This window comes from Pinus tabuliformis, chromosome 1_2 (genome assembly GCF_031772625.1).
Source record: "Pinus tabuliformis cultivar Carrire ecotype Pingquan chromosome 1_2, CPIR1, whole genome shotgun sequence".
Classification (NCBI taxonomy): domain Eukaryota; kingdom Viridiplantae; phylum Streptophyta; class Pinopsida; order Pinales; family Pinaceae; genus Pinus; species Pinus tabuliformis.
Genome location: NC_142298.1, coordinates 1,060,782,383 through 1,060,796,666, shown reverse-complemented (window position 1 = coordinate 1,060,796,666; position 14,284 = coordinate 1,060,782,383). Strand labels below are relative to the sequence as shown.

Sequence of the window (14,284 nt, the reverse complement as noted above, 5' to 3'; positions counted from 1 at the left end):
TCATGGTTGTTCTATCATGGTTATTATTCTAGTTATAGGTTGGTTATAAGCATGGTTCCATAATAGGTTCTAGCCATGTTTATTGATATGTTTGATTTTTTGATGAATGGTTAATGAATGCATGAGATAAAAAATGTTATTGCAGCTATTATGAGAGGGCATTATACCTTCTTAGTGATTCTTAGATAAGTTTCAGACCCTTATGTTCAAATATGCATTCATGACCTATAGATTACATGTTCACCATGTGTTTAATGAAATGACTATCATGGTTAGGGCTGGTTAGGACAAGTCTTTAATTAAATTTTGTATGAATGGATTTGTCTTGATGTTTTTTATCATTCTAGAAAGTCTCACTGAGTTCTACATAGCGGTGTGGAGGCTAGCCTGAAATGGTGACTCAAAATCTGGGACCCTATGAACTAGAATTTTTGGACCATAACTGCACCCTGGTATGCTTATGCATGCGTTTGGAGGCCTATAACCACATGGATTCCTTTTCATATATGTGTTTGGGAGCCTTGGGCACTTAAATAGAAATCTAGCTCAGTGAGTGGGCACTGGGACTGGTTGTTTAACTCTTAGGTGTCTTGTAGCTCCTAAGGAAGGTCAATAAGGTTTTAGTTTGTTGACTCCACTTCTTTAATCATACTTAAAATGTTGGGTCATGTCATAGTAGCCCTCAACCCATGTTTACCAAGGCAGGATAGTTAAGTTGGTAAAATGTGGGAAGGATGGTTACATTGGTATGAGAGCATGATTTAAATACTTGGACTGAATGGGAAGAATGTGTTTTTCATGCATTCATGTTAGTGTCTATATGGTTGTTATGCATGCATTTTCATGGTTATGGTTTTCATGTGTGAGGTCATGGTATGCAATTGGTATTATAATGCATGATGTCGTTATATTTATATGATTATGTATATACATGTATCATGTTAATTTGGACGGATTTTGTAGACTAGATATACTCCCCTCAACTTCATTGAGGTATGTTGATTATGTTTATATTTGGTTTATGTGACATGGTGTTTTTGTAGGAAGAAGAGGATCAAAGATGACTAGAAAAATGGTTGATTATAGTTCACGACACTCTCCTTACTGATGAGATGAGTAACCAAGAGATGGGTATTATCTTGACATAGTAGACACCTTGAGAGGTCTAAAGTGAGAGATTAGAAGTTGCAAGGTAGATAATGACGTAATCATTTAGTCACAGGAAAGAATTGTCAGGGCACGGGAGAAATAAACAGAGGTTAATGCAGTTATCCTGTAGATTTTGTTAGAATTTCAAAGAAAGAGACAACCACATATCAATTATGGAAAGGAGTACATGACTAATGGGGCATATGGTAGTAGGTCTCATGGTGGGCATAGGTTGGACAGAGATGACATAGTCATAGATGGTAGGTTCTTGGATATACATGATAGGAGAGGTAGTCAATACGGGTTCTGTTCTAGTTTTGGTTCAAACAGATATCATGGTCATCATTGATATAATCCTTATAGGAGGAGTGACAAGGATATTTTTTGATGAGTTCAAGAAATCCAAGCCACCTATGTTTGATGGAGAATTGAAGAAACTAAAAGATGCAAAGGAATGGTTACTTGGGATGAAGAAGTTCTTTGAGTTGCATGACTATATAGAGAACATGAAAGCTAGGATAGTTATTTTTAGCCTCACATGGAAAGAAGACATCTGGTGGGAAGGTGTGAAGTGTGCCAGAGACATCAGGATAGAGGAGCTAAGTTGGAATGAATTTAAGAGACTCTTGAGGAAGACATACTTGTCATAGAGGTACTAAGATGGAAAATCCCAGGAGTTCTATTAGTTGAAGATGATATCTATGATGGATGAGGAGTGCATGACTAAGTTCCTAGAGTTGTTGAGGTATGTGTCATATCTTAAGGATGACAAGACAAAAGTTTAGATATTTATCAGTTGATTTCCATTATCATTTAAGGATCAGATTAGGTATGATGATCCTTAGTTATTGGAATAAGTCATTGGAAATTTGAAGCACTGTTATGTGTAATCAAAGAATATGACTGATTCTAAGAAGGGTTGGATAGGGAATGATAAGACCAAAGGTAAATGGCCACCGAAGTGGGGAATACCTTGGGATGTAGGTGAGAAAGAAAATGTTTCCCCTTACAATAAATTTAATGCAGTTGAGAAGGGACATGGACCTTAGCTTGGAGAGAAATAGAACAAAGGTAGTGGATAGTTGTAGTGTTCAATATGTGGAAAGGGTCATCACAAGAATGATTCTCCATTGTATCAGGGTGGTAGGACTTAGATATATAGTGCTTAAGAGGTGTAGACAGTTGGGGATGTTAGGCAGAGCATTCTTAGGGCCAGGATTTATGCATCACGCAACCATGAGCTCAAGAAGCTTATCTTGAAGGAATTTCTTATTAATCCATATTCAAGTCATCTGGGATATCAGAAGACTCTAACACGAGTGAATAAGTCCTACTACTTGTAGGTTTTAACCCCGTATAGAAATTACTTTCATACGAATTCTAAAACATAGAAAATAAAAAATATTGAGAGCATAACACATAAAACAAATATACATAGCGATTTTCCCCTGGATCCAAAAACTGGGACTACCAGATTGATTTTTCATTATGTTCCCTTCAATGTTAAAATACATATACATACATGTAAAAGCATCCAATACCATGGAATGAACACCATTGATTCCAAAACCATGTCCAAAAACCATGTGCGAAAGCCATGCACAAACCATAGGTAGGACTGCCCACCTAATATAGGGTCAAAAAAAATTCCTCAGGGCATTGCCATGGACCCCGTAGAAGGGGTTTGACTACCATCCTCAAATCCCCTATACAAGGGGTGCTACCTCCCCCCCGCCACGCAACAAAGGGGAGGATCTGTGCCCCCTCTAAGTCCCCAATTTAACTAAGGGAGATAGTCATGGAAAGAATATAACACAACCCAACATTCTCCCACTTGTTGTTTTCTTTCCACAGGGGGCCACAGGAGAGCTTAGTAATTTATCCAACCCTACAATGCCCATTGTTTCTCTACACCAAGAGAACTTCTTAGAGCTCACATATTTTGTCAATGCATCTGTAGTATTCTTCAAAGTGCCCAACTTTACCAGCAACACCTTTTCGTCTTCTATCATATCCCTCACAAAGTGATATTGAACATCCTTGTGCTTTGTATTTGAATGATAAGTAGGGTTCTTTGCCAAGAAAATTGCACTTTGGTTGTCACTGTATATCATTATAGATCCCTTTACTAACCCCATACTTGAACACAACCTCTGCAACTAAACTACTTCCTTTCTTGCATGAGTCATTGTCGTGCTTTTTGCCTTTGTAGTTGAAAGCGCCACTACAGATTGTTTCTTACTCATCCAACTAACTGCACCTCCAAATAGGTTAAACATATACCCACTTGTAGATCTTCTCTAATCTAGATCTCCAACCCAATTTTCATCAACAAAGCCATAGATATCCAAAACTTTGCCCAATATTGGTCTTCCTTGGTAGCACAAACCATAATCACTAGTGCCACACAAATACCTAAAACCCACTTCACTGTTGTCCAATGCTCCTTCCTTGGTTTTGACATAAACCTTCTCAATACTCCCAATCCCTGTGCAATGTCTGGTCTAGTACAGACCATCATATACATTCGACTACCGACTGCACTTGCACATGGAACATGGGACATGTCTTCTTCCTCTTCTTGTGTCTTGGGACATTGTTCAAAAAATAACTTTACACCTACAAGAATAGGAACTTTCATTGGTTTACTATCATGCATATTAAATCTCTATCTTTGGTTTAATTAGAGCTTCCTCTTTGCTTGATCTCTTTTAATTTCCTTGCACAAAATATATTTTGCGGCACCAAGATCTTTCATGTCGAATTTGGAGGACAATCAGGTCTTCAAATCTTAGATAATTTCTTTCTTATTTCCAACCAGCAACATATCATCCACATAAAACATTAGATAAATAATACAGTCACCAATTAATTCAAAAGAGACACAATGATATTCTTTGCTTCTAGTGAAGCCAAGTCCCTGTATAAATATATCAAATTTCGGATACCACATCCTTGGTGATTGTTTTAACTCATAGAGAGACTTTTTTAACTTGCATGCTAGTTCTTTCTTACACTTCACTGCAAAGCCTTCATGTTGCTTCATGTAGATATCCTCTTCCAGATCCCTGTGAAGAAAAATTTTCTTCACATCCATCTGTTCTACCTCAAAATCAAAAGTAACAACAATAGATAAAAGTAATCTAATAGAAGCTACCTTGACAACAAGAGAAAAAATATCAGCAAAATCAATTTCTAGCTCTTGGGAATAACCTTTTGCTACCAACCGAGCTTTGTATTTCTCCACCTTTCATTCTGAATTTGTCTTCTTCTTAAACACCCATTTTCTTCCAATGGGTTTCCTTCAAGCTGATAACTCCACTAGATCCCAAGCCTCATTTTTTTGCAAATATGCCATTTCATCAACCATGGTCTCTTTCCAGAGTTTTCCATCCTCTGAATCTATTGCTTCGTTCATAATTCTAGGATGATCATCAATAACAGATAAATAAAATTTTTTACAGAAAGCAGATGGACTATAACTTTTTGGATGCCTATTTTCTTGAACTGATCTTGTCATAGCCGGTGCTTGTGCCTCTTCATCTTCTAATTCCTCTTCTGTTGTAGAGTCTGGTTCTTCTCCCTTTAGCTCAAACTCTATCTTCTCAGGTTCCCTTGAAGGGAATTCATGTTTAATAACATTTTTCACCTCTTTGAACACCACATCTCAACTGTACACAACCGTTCTTGTTACTAGGTTCCAAAGTTTATAACCCTTTAAACCATCCTTATATCCAATAAAGATGCACTTTTCATATTTATTATCCAAGTTGGTTCTTTTCTCCTTTGGAACATGTACATATGCATCACATCCAAATTCCCTCAAATGTGAAAGAGAGGGTTTCTTACCAGTCCATACCTCTTGTGGAGTCTTTTCCTCCAATGTTGATGAAGGTGATCTGTTGCCCAAGTAACATGAAGTCTCCATTGCCTATGCCTAGAATTCCTATCCTAACCCGACACCACTGAGCATTCTTCTTACCCTACCCATCAATGTCTTTCTCATTCTTTCTGTAACTCCAATTTTCTTAGGTGTGTATGGAGTAGTCTTTTTCCGTGCTATACCACACTTATTACATAATTCTTCAAATTTCTTTTTGCAAAAATCTCCACCATTATCTGTCCTTAGCACCTTTATCTTCTTCTCTTTTTGGTTTTCCACCATAGCCTTTAATTCTTTAAACTTGTCAAAGACTTCATATTTCTTCTTAAGGAAATATATCCACGTATTCCTTGAGAATTCATCTATAAATGATACATAGTACACAAACTTACCCAGTGATGGAACCTTCACAGGTCCAAACACATCACCACACACAAGCTCTAATATATGTTTCACCCTCTTACCACAAGAGGGGAAACTCACTCGATTCTGCTTCCCATATACACATTTTTGACAGCAATCAAAATCCAAAGAGCTATTAGTCACACCTTCTACCATACCTTTACCATGAAGTATTCGAAGGCCTTGCTCTCTAATATGTCTAAGCCTTTGATGCCATAGCATGGTCTTTTCTCGAGAGACCGCTAGATTTTCTGCTTCAATTTCAAGAACCACAAAACTGTTGCACCCATCAACAAAATTGCTACCATGCAGCATGTAAAGAGTTCCAATCTGAACTCTCTACATCAATACCAGTGCTCCCTAAGACATATTGCAGGTATTTGGTCTGAATATTGGGGGGAGACCCCCAAGATCTAAAAAGTGAAATGCCAGAAGAAAAAGAGGAGAATGCCCAATAATCAAAACCACAAAGAATTTTTTATTAAAACAAATAATAACTATAAAAAGTACATTGTGCTATACAATTTGTCCTTTTATAAAATGTGACTTGTTACTTATAGTATCTTTCAGTTATAATACCACGGGTCAATTCCATGGGTGAATGGATACCATGGGTGGATGTCATACTACCACAAGTCAATTCCATGGGTGAATGAATACCATGGGTGGATGTCACAATACCACGAGTCAATTCCATGGGTGAATGTCACATACAATACCATGGGTGGATAAATACCATGGGAAGATGCTGCTTATAATACCATGGGTAAATTCCATGGGTTGATGATTAACATGGGTGGATGAGTACTATGGGTTTATTCCATTTTCCATTCGGATCATTCCTCCCTCCTTAATAAGAACTGATCCCCATTGCGTGAAGTTCCCTCCTACGAAGCCTTTGTTGAACATGAAGACCCATTGAAGAGAAGGGTTTTATGTGGTTAGCCCATAACCATGATGAACGAAGATTTGAGGATAGAGATACCATGTAATGTTTTTTACCAACTATGATATCGACAATGCGTGGCCTAGCGAATGGAATTCAATGAAGTGTGGGTTTGTGGATGACCCATAACCATTATGAACGAAGATCCAAGGAGTGTGATACCTTGTAATGCTTATGACCAACTGTGATACTGACATTGTGTGGCCTAGAAAATGGACTTCGATGATGTGTGTGCTTGTGGATGACTCATAACCATGACAAAAGAAGATCTGAGGATAGAGATACCCTGTAATGGTTGTGACCAACTGTGATAATAACAGTGTGTGGCCTAGAAAATGGACTTCAATGACCAGGATTTTGTGCGGTTGACTCATAACTGTGATGTTGGTTGTTGATGAAGAAGAACATGCCTACATAGTTTATGGTGGGAGGGCACATCTCCAAATAACTCAAGCCAAATGTTGCTATACTGAAACTACTGAATGTGAAGCAGGTGCCTACTAAAGTGGGGTGGAAGGGCACGTCTCCAATGGGAACCCACTCCAAATGCTGCTCCAAAATTAAAATGGACATAAATCAATCAATATAACTCAAAATATTTATTATAACCTATTTTTGGAAGTAGAAGGACCATTTTGAATCTTCCCATGCGTTGGAAATCCTTATCTGGACACTCTAGAATCTCATATTTGAGCTGCATTTTTTCTGCCGTCACAAAAGTTCTAAAAAAATAGTTGATTCTAAATCAGCGATATCTCCCACATTCGAACTCCAATTTGACCCTCTCTTTTTTTTTAAATTGGGTGAGTTTTCAAGAAGAGCTTAGATATACAATATTTTTTCTAAAATTATGCATAAAATCCTTAAAAAATGATAGGAGATTCATTGTCCACTAGTTGTGGTTAGAAAAAAATTCTACAACATCGGTGATTTTAAATCAGCGATATCTCCCTCATCCAGACTCCAATTCAGCTGATTTGTTTTTTTGAATTTTGGTAATTTTTTGCAAGGAATTCAGATGTGTTATATATTTTTATAAATATTTCACCAAATGTTTTAGATCTGATCTCCAATCTCACTGCCCAAAAAAATCCTTGCAAAAAAATGAAAATAGAAAAATTATTCTTGCTTGGCCCAAGAAAGTGCTCTATGGAGGTCACAACGATTCTTGAAGTTTGTTGAATATTGATGCAAAAATTTGAAACTGGAATATGCATGTATCCCTCATTCCCATGGAATCATAACCTTTTTTTGTGTAAGCTTTGATATTAACAAGATAAAAATGTAGTACAAAACTTCTGCATTAGAAGATTACTGGCCGCTAAGCAGCAGGCCTTACCACAGGAGACCATAAGAGATTAGAGTGACTGAAGACTATAAAAGATAGCATAACAAGAAACTGAAAACCAGCACACCACGCAGAGTGGCATAGAACAAGAGAAAACAACAGACATAAACAGAGGAAACCTAGACAGTGAACATTTTAACCCGTAGAGAAGAGGTGGCAAGCCACGAGGCAAAAGAAGACCGCTGGGGATGAGGAATCTGAGAGACTACAAAGTCAAATGCACTTGAACATCTCCATGACTGGAGTAGATCTTGACATGTTGATCTACCATGGCTTGGGTGAATTGCCCTGCTCATCTCCAGTCGGTTCACCCTTCTACATGTCGGAAGGCTTGTTGTCTTGCCCGATGGTTTGTCATAGAAGCTTTATCAGGACCGTGAGTTTTTTATCCATGGTGTAGACTTGTTGGTGTATCGCGCTTAACTTGAATTCACTGCCCTCCACCACCGCCATGTGATCATGCGACATTGTTTCTGCAAATTGTTGAAGCTTGCGCATCTCCTCAGCATGTTCACCTTGGATGTCCATTTCTTTCGCGAGAAGGGTCTTCATGCGCCAACTCTCAGCTTGAGTTCTGACGAATTGAGTGGCTCGAGTGCTGGGAGTACCAAGGTCCTAGAGCCAATCAACTTCTTTCCTGATTTGCTGGTCAGAGAGCTTGCTTTCCTCCTCTTGGAAAGTGGCTTCTAAGTCAATAATCTTGTGCTTGTTCCTTTGCGAGGCTCGCCTCTCATACATCTCTCTTGCTTGTTGCAGATCATTGTTGCCAGACTTGTTGTGGCTACCCTCCCCTGCCATGTTATTTCTAACTTGCCTAGATTTATCCTGAGCACTGTTTATAGAGTGAGGAGGTTCTATCTTGATGCACACTGAGACAATGTTTTTCGTTTGGCATTTGAGAGTGGTTAAATAACGAATTCCGGGGAGATTACCAGTGTGTGATCGCTTATCTTTTTGAAACTTTCACGTCAGATCACCATAATTACTGCGTGATGGAATTTTGGTGGGGTTATGGAATAATTGTATCCCTTTACGGTCACCACTCCCTACTTGCTCCGTGTTTTTCCAAGTGTCCCTTTTCCTTATTATGTTTCGGCGGCTCGTATCACCATAGATTATGAAACTGCACAAATGTTTGTCACTTGGTTCTGTCATAGTTGCCCTAATCCTGTTTGTCCTTCGTGGCCTGTTGGAAATTAATGGAGCGTGTCTAGTCATCATGTCCAAGCAATTATGGCGCTGAGCTATTCGACCCTCTGGTCGGACTCCTCTGCCATCACCATATCTAACCGCGAGAGTTGGATACATTTTCCCCTTAATTGCTGGTTGTCAACATGCTGCCAACAGCTGTCCCACATTGCGTTGGGGTGTTCAATCCCATGATTTGCCAGGTGGTCAGCAACCGAATTGGCATTTCGCCTTACCGCCTGAAAGATTAGGCCTTTCATTTCTCCTAACAGTTTGGAAATTTTGTCTGTGACCTTGGACAGTCGCCAGTGTTTTATGACTCTGCTGGCTGGCGTTCCCCCGTAGATTTTCCTGGCCACAGTAATGGCCACCTATGAATCTCCTTCAATTACTGCGTTGCTTGTTTGGTTCATTCGGAGAATCCTTAGCCCTTTTTCCATAGCTGCAAATTCCATTTCATTATTTGTGCCTTCCCCTAGAGCTTTACTGTAAATGTGAAGTATTTCTCCTTCATGATTCCGGATGATTCCTCCAATGCCTGCTGGGCCAGGATTGCCTCTCGAGGCACCGTCAAAGTTTAGCTTTAGAAACCCTTCTAGCGGACGTTTCCAGCCCTTTGGCTCAGTTTTTAAGTTTTGCTGCTGCGCAGTGGATCCCAGGTTTTGTTCGTTGAGCAGGTTGAAGGCATTCAGAATTCACTGGTCCTCGGCCAAAGGTTGGTTGTCAGGATCTGCTTTGCATTTTACCAAGATTAATTGACGAATGTTTTGGGTTAAGGTACTTTGCAGGTGCTCTATATTTTTGTGCTCACTTTGAAAGATTCTTCTATTTCTTTCTTTCCATATGGTCCAAGTTATGAAGCCATGTAGGATTTTCCATATGTTGTTGATGCTAGCATTGTTAGAGTACTTGCTTGGCCAATTTATAATGGTATTTTGAATGGATTCCCTATCTCTGTTTGATTGTTTCAATATAGTTTCCATCCCTTGCCATAGGTGATCAGCCCATTCACAAGTGTTGAATAGATGGTTCATGGTTTCTTCTGCTTGATTACACATAGGGCATATGGAGGGGCCTTCGAAACCTTTTTTGCACAGGTTCTCCCAGGTGAGAGTTTTTCGCCTCATTAGGAGCCAGAGAAAGGTTTTTATTTTAGGCCAAAAAATGGGATCCCATACCTTGTTGCTCCATTGTATCACCTCCACCTGCTCCGATTGTTCTAGCTGTTCTCTGGCCTCTTTGAGAGTGAAGTTACCACTCCCTTTCATACCCCATCTCAGAATGTCGCTTTCTGTGGTCTTTCTGATTTTCCGATTGTTTATGCAGTTTTGAAGGTCCTTTGTATTATTGTTGAGTCCCTCAATTGGGTTCTCAGTGTTATGGAGTGTCCATTCTCTCCATTCCTTGTCGCAACTGTTAGGATTCCAATAGTGGTGGACGATGAATTTTCCCCTGTTCTGGCATTCTCTTTAAAATCTTCGAGCTCTGGTTTTTCCAGCTTTGGGAGCTACTGCCAAGCATCTTCCCAGAAGAGGGTCATTTCCCCATTGCAGATCTCCCAGAAGTTATGGTCTTGGGCTAAGTTGCGGTTTCTTCTGGCTAAATTCCATATTGGAGAACCCTCTGGCATTTCCTGTATCCTGATTAAGTCATGTCCGTTGTAGTTAGGAGAGTATTTCTCCTTCCAGTGCCTAGCCCAGGGTAGATTGGTTTCCTTCAGCCAACGCCACCACAATTTGGCTCCACATGTCATATTGATGGTGTGGAGATCAATTAAATTTAAGCCACCTGCTGCTTTCGAAGTGCATAATTTGTTCCAGGCCACTAGTGCCCATTTCGTTTTCTCACCATTGCCACTCCACATAAAAGATCTTTGAATAACTCTAATTTTCTGAAGGATTCCGCTAGGAGCCGGCATGATGGATAGCAAATACTGCGGAATGGCCTGTAATATTGCTTTAGTGAGGGCTAGTCATCCAGCAAAGTTAAAAGCCCTGTGATTCCAATGCTTGCATTTTTTCTCCAGTTTTGCTAAGATTTTTTCCCAGTGAACTTTTTGCCAAGGCTTAGTTGTGAGAGGGGCTCCCAGATACTTAGATGGTAGAGTGCCTTTTCGAAAGCAAAGAATGTTGGAAAGATGGTTCTGGATGGCAGGATGAGTATTAAAGAAGAAGATAGTCGATTTAGCATGATTAATCTCCATGCCTGAGGCTTTGCTAAAGAGGTTTAGAATGTTTTTGAAGGCCTTAGCCTCTTTCACAGTTGGAGAGCCATGCAGCATTGTGTCGTCTACAAACTGCTGGTGCGTAGTTGCAGGTATGGAGGGGAAAGGGTGTAAGCCTTTGATTTTCCCTTCCTCTCTTGCTTTGTGAATGAGCCTGCTGAGCCCTTCCATAAGGATTACAAAAAGGAAAGGGGAGAGAGGGTATCCTTGCCTAATGTCTCAGGAGGGGGAGAAAGGTGCAGAGGGGGAGCCATTGACTAGAATGGAGAAATTTGTAGATTTAATCAGAGCGAGGATCCATTTGGTCCATTGATTGTCAAAGCCAAAAGCATTCAGAGTGGCCTCCAGATAATTCCAGTTGACTTTGTCGGAGGCTTTGGAGAGATCTAGCTGCATCAGAATGCCTGGCAGCTTCCTTGTCTACAGGTTATGAACCATCTCCTGTGCTAAAAGGATGTTGTCTAAGATTTGTCTGTGCTCCACGTAGCCTGACTGCTCTTCCGAGATTAAGTCAGGAAGAATAGGCTTAAGTCTGTTGGCTATAACGTTCGATATGATTTTATATATCACATTGCAGAGAGCTATGGGTCGAAACTTTTTCGGGGAGTTGGCTTCTTCTTCCTTGGGAATTAGTGTAAGGAAAGTGGAGTTCAGGGATTTGAGAATAGAGCCGGAGCGTCTGGAGTCTTCGACAACTTCCCATACCTCTGTTTTAATAGTTGGCCAGCATGCTTTGTAGAAGTTTATTGTAAAACCATTATCCCCCGGTGCCTTATCATTTGGCATACTCTTGACAACGTCTTCCACCTCCTCTATCGAAACCTTTCTTAGCAGAGCAGAGTTTTGCTCAGAGGTTATGCTGTGGGGTATAGCTTGGGTTAGTTCCTCTATGGCCTCTGATCTTTCTTCTTGCATTTCCTGAGCTATATGTTTGAATTTCCTGGTGAGCAGGGTTGATATTTCCTTGTGATTTTGAAGAGTTTTCCCTGCTTCATTGTTGAGCCTAAGGATTTTGTTTTCCCCCTTGTAGTCCAGCGTCGATCTATGAAAAAGCTTTGTATTTTGTTCTCCCTCTAGCCATTGGATCCTTGATTTTTGTTTCCACAGTGTCTCTTCCTGTTGGTAATGGAGTTGCCATTGTTGCATAAATACCTTCTCCTGTTCTCTTGAGTCTTCACTGTAGTTCCCTAAAGCCCATTCTTTATGAATTAGATTTAACTTACCTTCTATGATGTTCTTTTCCTGGAAGATGTTTCCAAACTCGGCTGCATTCCATTCTTTAATTCTGTTTTTGATGTGTTTTAGTTTTCTTTGGAGCTTTAACATTTTGGTTCCTCTAAGATCCAATGGTTCACACCACCATTCCTTCAGCAAGTTTGCAAAATCGGGGTGAGTTAACCAAAACTTTTCAAATCTGAAGGGCTTGTTTCTAGGGGTCCCTAGGAAGGCCGATTCCAAAGCTATTGGCCAGTGATATGATCCTCCATTGGGAAGAATGTCAGAGTCCACTGTTATTCTTTCGAGTAAGATACTTTCTAAGATCAGAAATCTATCCAGACGGGAGGCAATCCTATTGTCTCCTCCTCTCCTGTTGTTCCAAGTATAGGAACCATTTTTGGGAAGGATGTCTACTAGCTTGGCAGCTTTTATGAATTCAAAAAAGAGTTATGTATCTTTGTTAAGCCTCATGAGTCCTCCTTTCTTCTCCAGTAGAGAGGTTATCATGTTAAAGTCCCCCCCCATGATGATCTTAGAGGTTGGGTATCTTAGCTTTAAATTCATGAGAGAATTAAGAAAAGAAAATTTGTCTTCTAATCTTTGCGGTCCATAAACATTTATGCATAGGTAAGTTTCAGATTTACCTGTCATTTGAACTTCTGTGGCAATGAACAATCGTGCAGCTTCCATTGATATGATATCTATTACTCGGGTGTCCCAAAGTGTAGTTATGTCGCCTTCCCATCCTTGCCTGGCTACTTCTATATATTTTATAGGCTTGCCTAGCCTTTTGCTGATGTTCTCCATTTGGTTAATGGCACATTTGGTTTCCTGTATGAACATAATATCTGGCTTTTCTTGTTGTAACTTTCTCTTGAGCAATCTTTGTTTGGCTTGGCTATTGAGCCCTTTTGCATTCCATGAAATGATTTTCATTTATAACTAGATACTTATGGGTAGGATGGGAAGGCATGTAGAGCCTTCATTTTACCTGAGTTTATCATTAAAATCCCCAAGTCATGCAACACCTCCCCACTCGTTCTTTTGCCTCTTCTTTTTCTTTGCTTTCGACCTGTTGGGTTAAGAGAGATGCTCTTTGACTGATTACCTGTGCCTTTTGCAATTCCTAATCTCCTGTTTTGCCTATCTAGTTCCACTTTCTGTCTTGCGATGAAGAGATCACTGATCTTCCTTATTTTTTCTTCCGGAATAATTTCTAGCCCTTGAGTTCTCCAATTTTTTTTCCATGTCTGGGAGGTTCACCCCTTCCTTTTCTAGAACTGCATTGGGCTCCATTTCTTCACTACCCCCATCTCTGGTTAGCATATCAATGTCTTCATCGTGTTCGTCTTCGAGCTCTTGCATTTGGACTTTTGTTTTGATTATATTTTCCTCCGCATCCTTTGTTGTGTGTTCTAGCTTGTCTTTTGGTTCTTCAATAAGTTTTGTTTCCCTATTTGTACCTTCTGAATCGGTATCAGTTTCCAAAATGCTGAAGGTGTTTTTGATGATGCCTGGGCCTACCTCTGCTCTGTATATTCTTTTTCTGTTAGCTCTCTGTCTTGTTTTTGGCTTTATGAAGGCCTCTTTACTCTTTGTTGCTTGCTCTTGTTTGTGCTCTTCCCGTGTTCTGTTTAGAGGGCATTCTATGACAAGGTGTCTGTGCTCATGACACCTTCTGCAACGGAAGGGGATTTTTTCGTAATCGATGGCTTGATAGTAATCCTCATCTCTGAATTCCAACCACAGGCCTTCATGCATGGCTCCTGAGACATCCATCGCCACACAAATTCTTGCGTATGAAGTGTATCTTCATTGCATCGTTGCTTCTAAAGCTTTGATGAAGGTTCCGAGATGGTCTCCTATTTGCTTAAGCGTCGATAGTCCCCAGTAGTCTATAGGAAGGGAGAATAGGCGGATCCAAAC

The 14,284-nt window shown here is 40.0% G+C and overlaps 1 protein-coding gene across 1 annotated transcript; it reads right to left on the bottom strand.

Moving 5' to 3' along the window:
- Nucleotides 1-11,560: 11,560 nt before the first annotated feature.
- LOC149209800 (uncharacterized) lies at nt 11,561-13,165 on the bottom strand. Its single transcript, XM_089398753.1, has 2 exons — nt 13,003-13,165; nt 11,561-12,783 (listed from the first exon to the last, which is right to left on the bottom strand). Exons 1-2 carry the CDS (start codon nt 13,163-13,165, stop codon nt 11,561-11,563), a joined length of 1,386 nt encoding a protein of 461 aa, XP_089254879.1.
- Nucleotides 13,166-14,284: the final 1,119 nt, after the last annotated feature.

What these genes read in the sequence shown, in the direction of transcription:
- LOC149209800 (XM_089398753.1), bottom strand. Translation starts at nt 13,165, where the DNA reads ATGGAGAACATCAGCAAAAGGCTAGGCAAGCCTATAAAATATATAGAA. An exon ending in CACAGAAGTTCAAATGACAG is followed by an intron (nt 12,784 to 13,002) that starts GTAAATCTGAAA and finishes AATTCATAAAAG; the next exon opens with CTGCCAAGCTAGTAGACATC.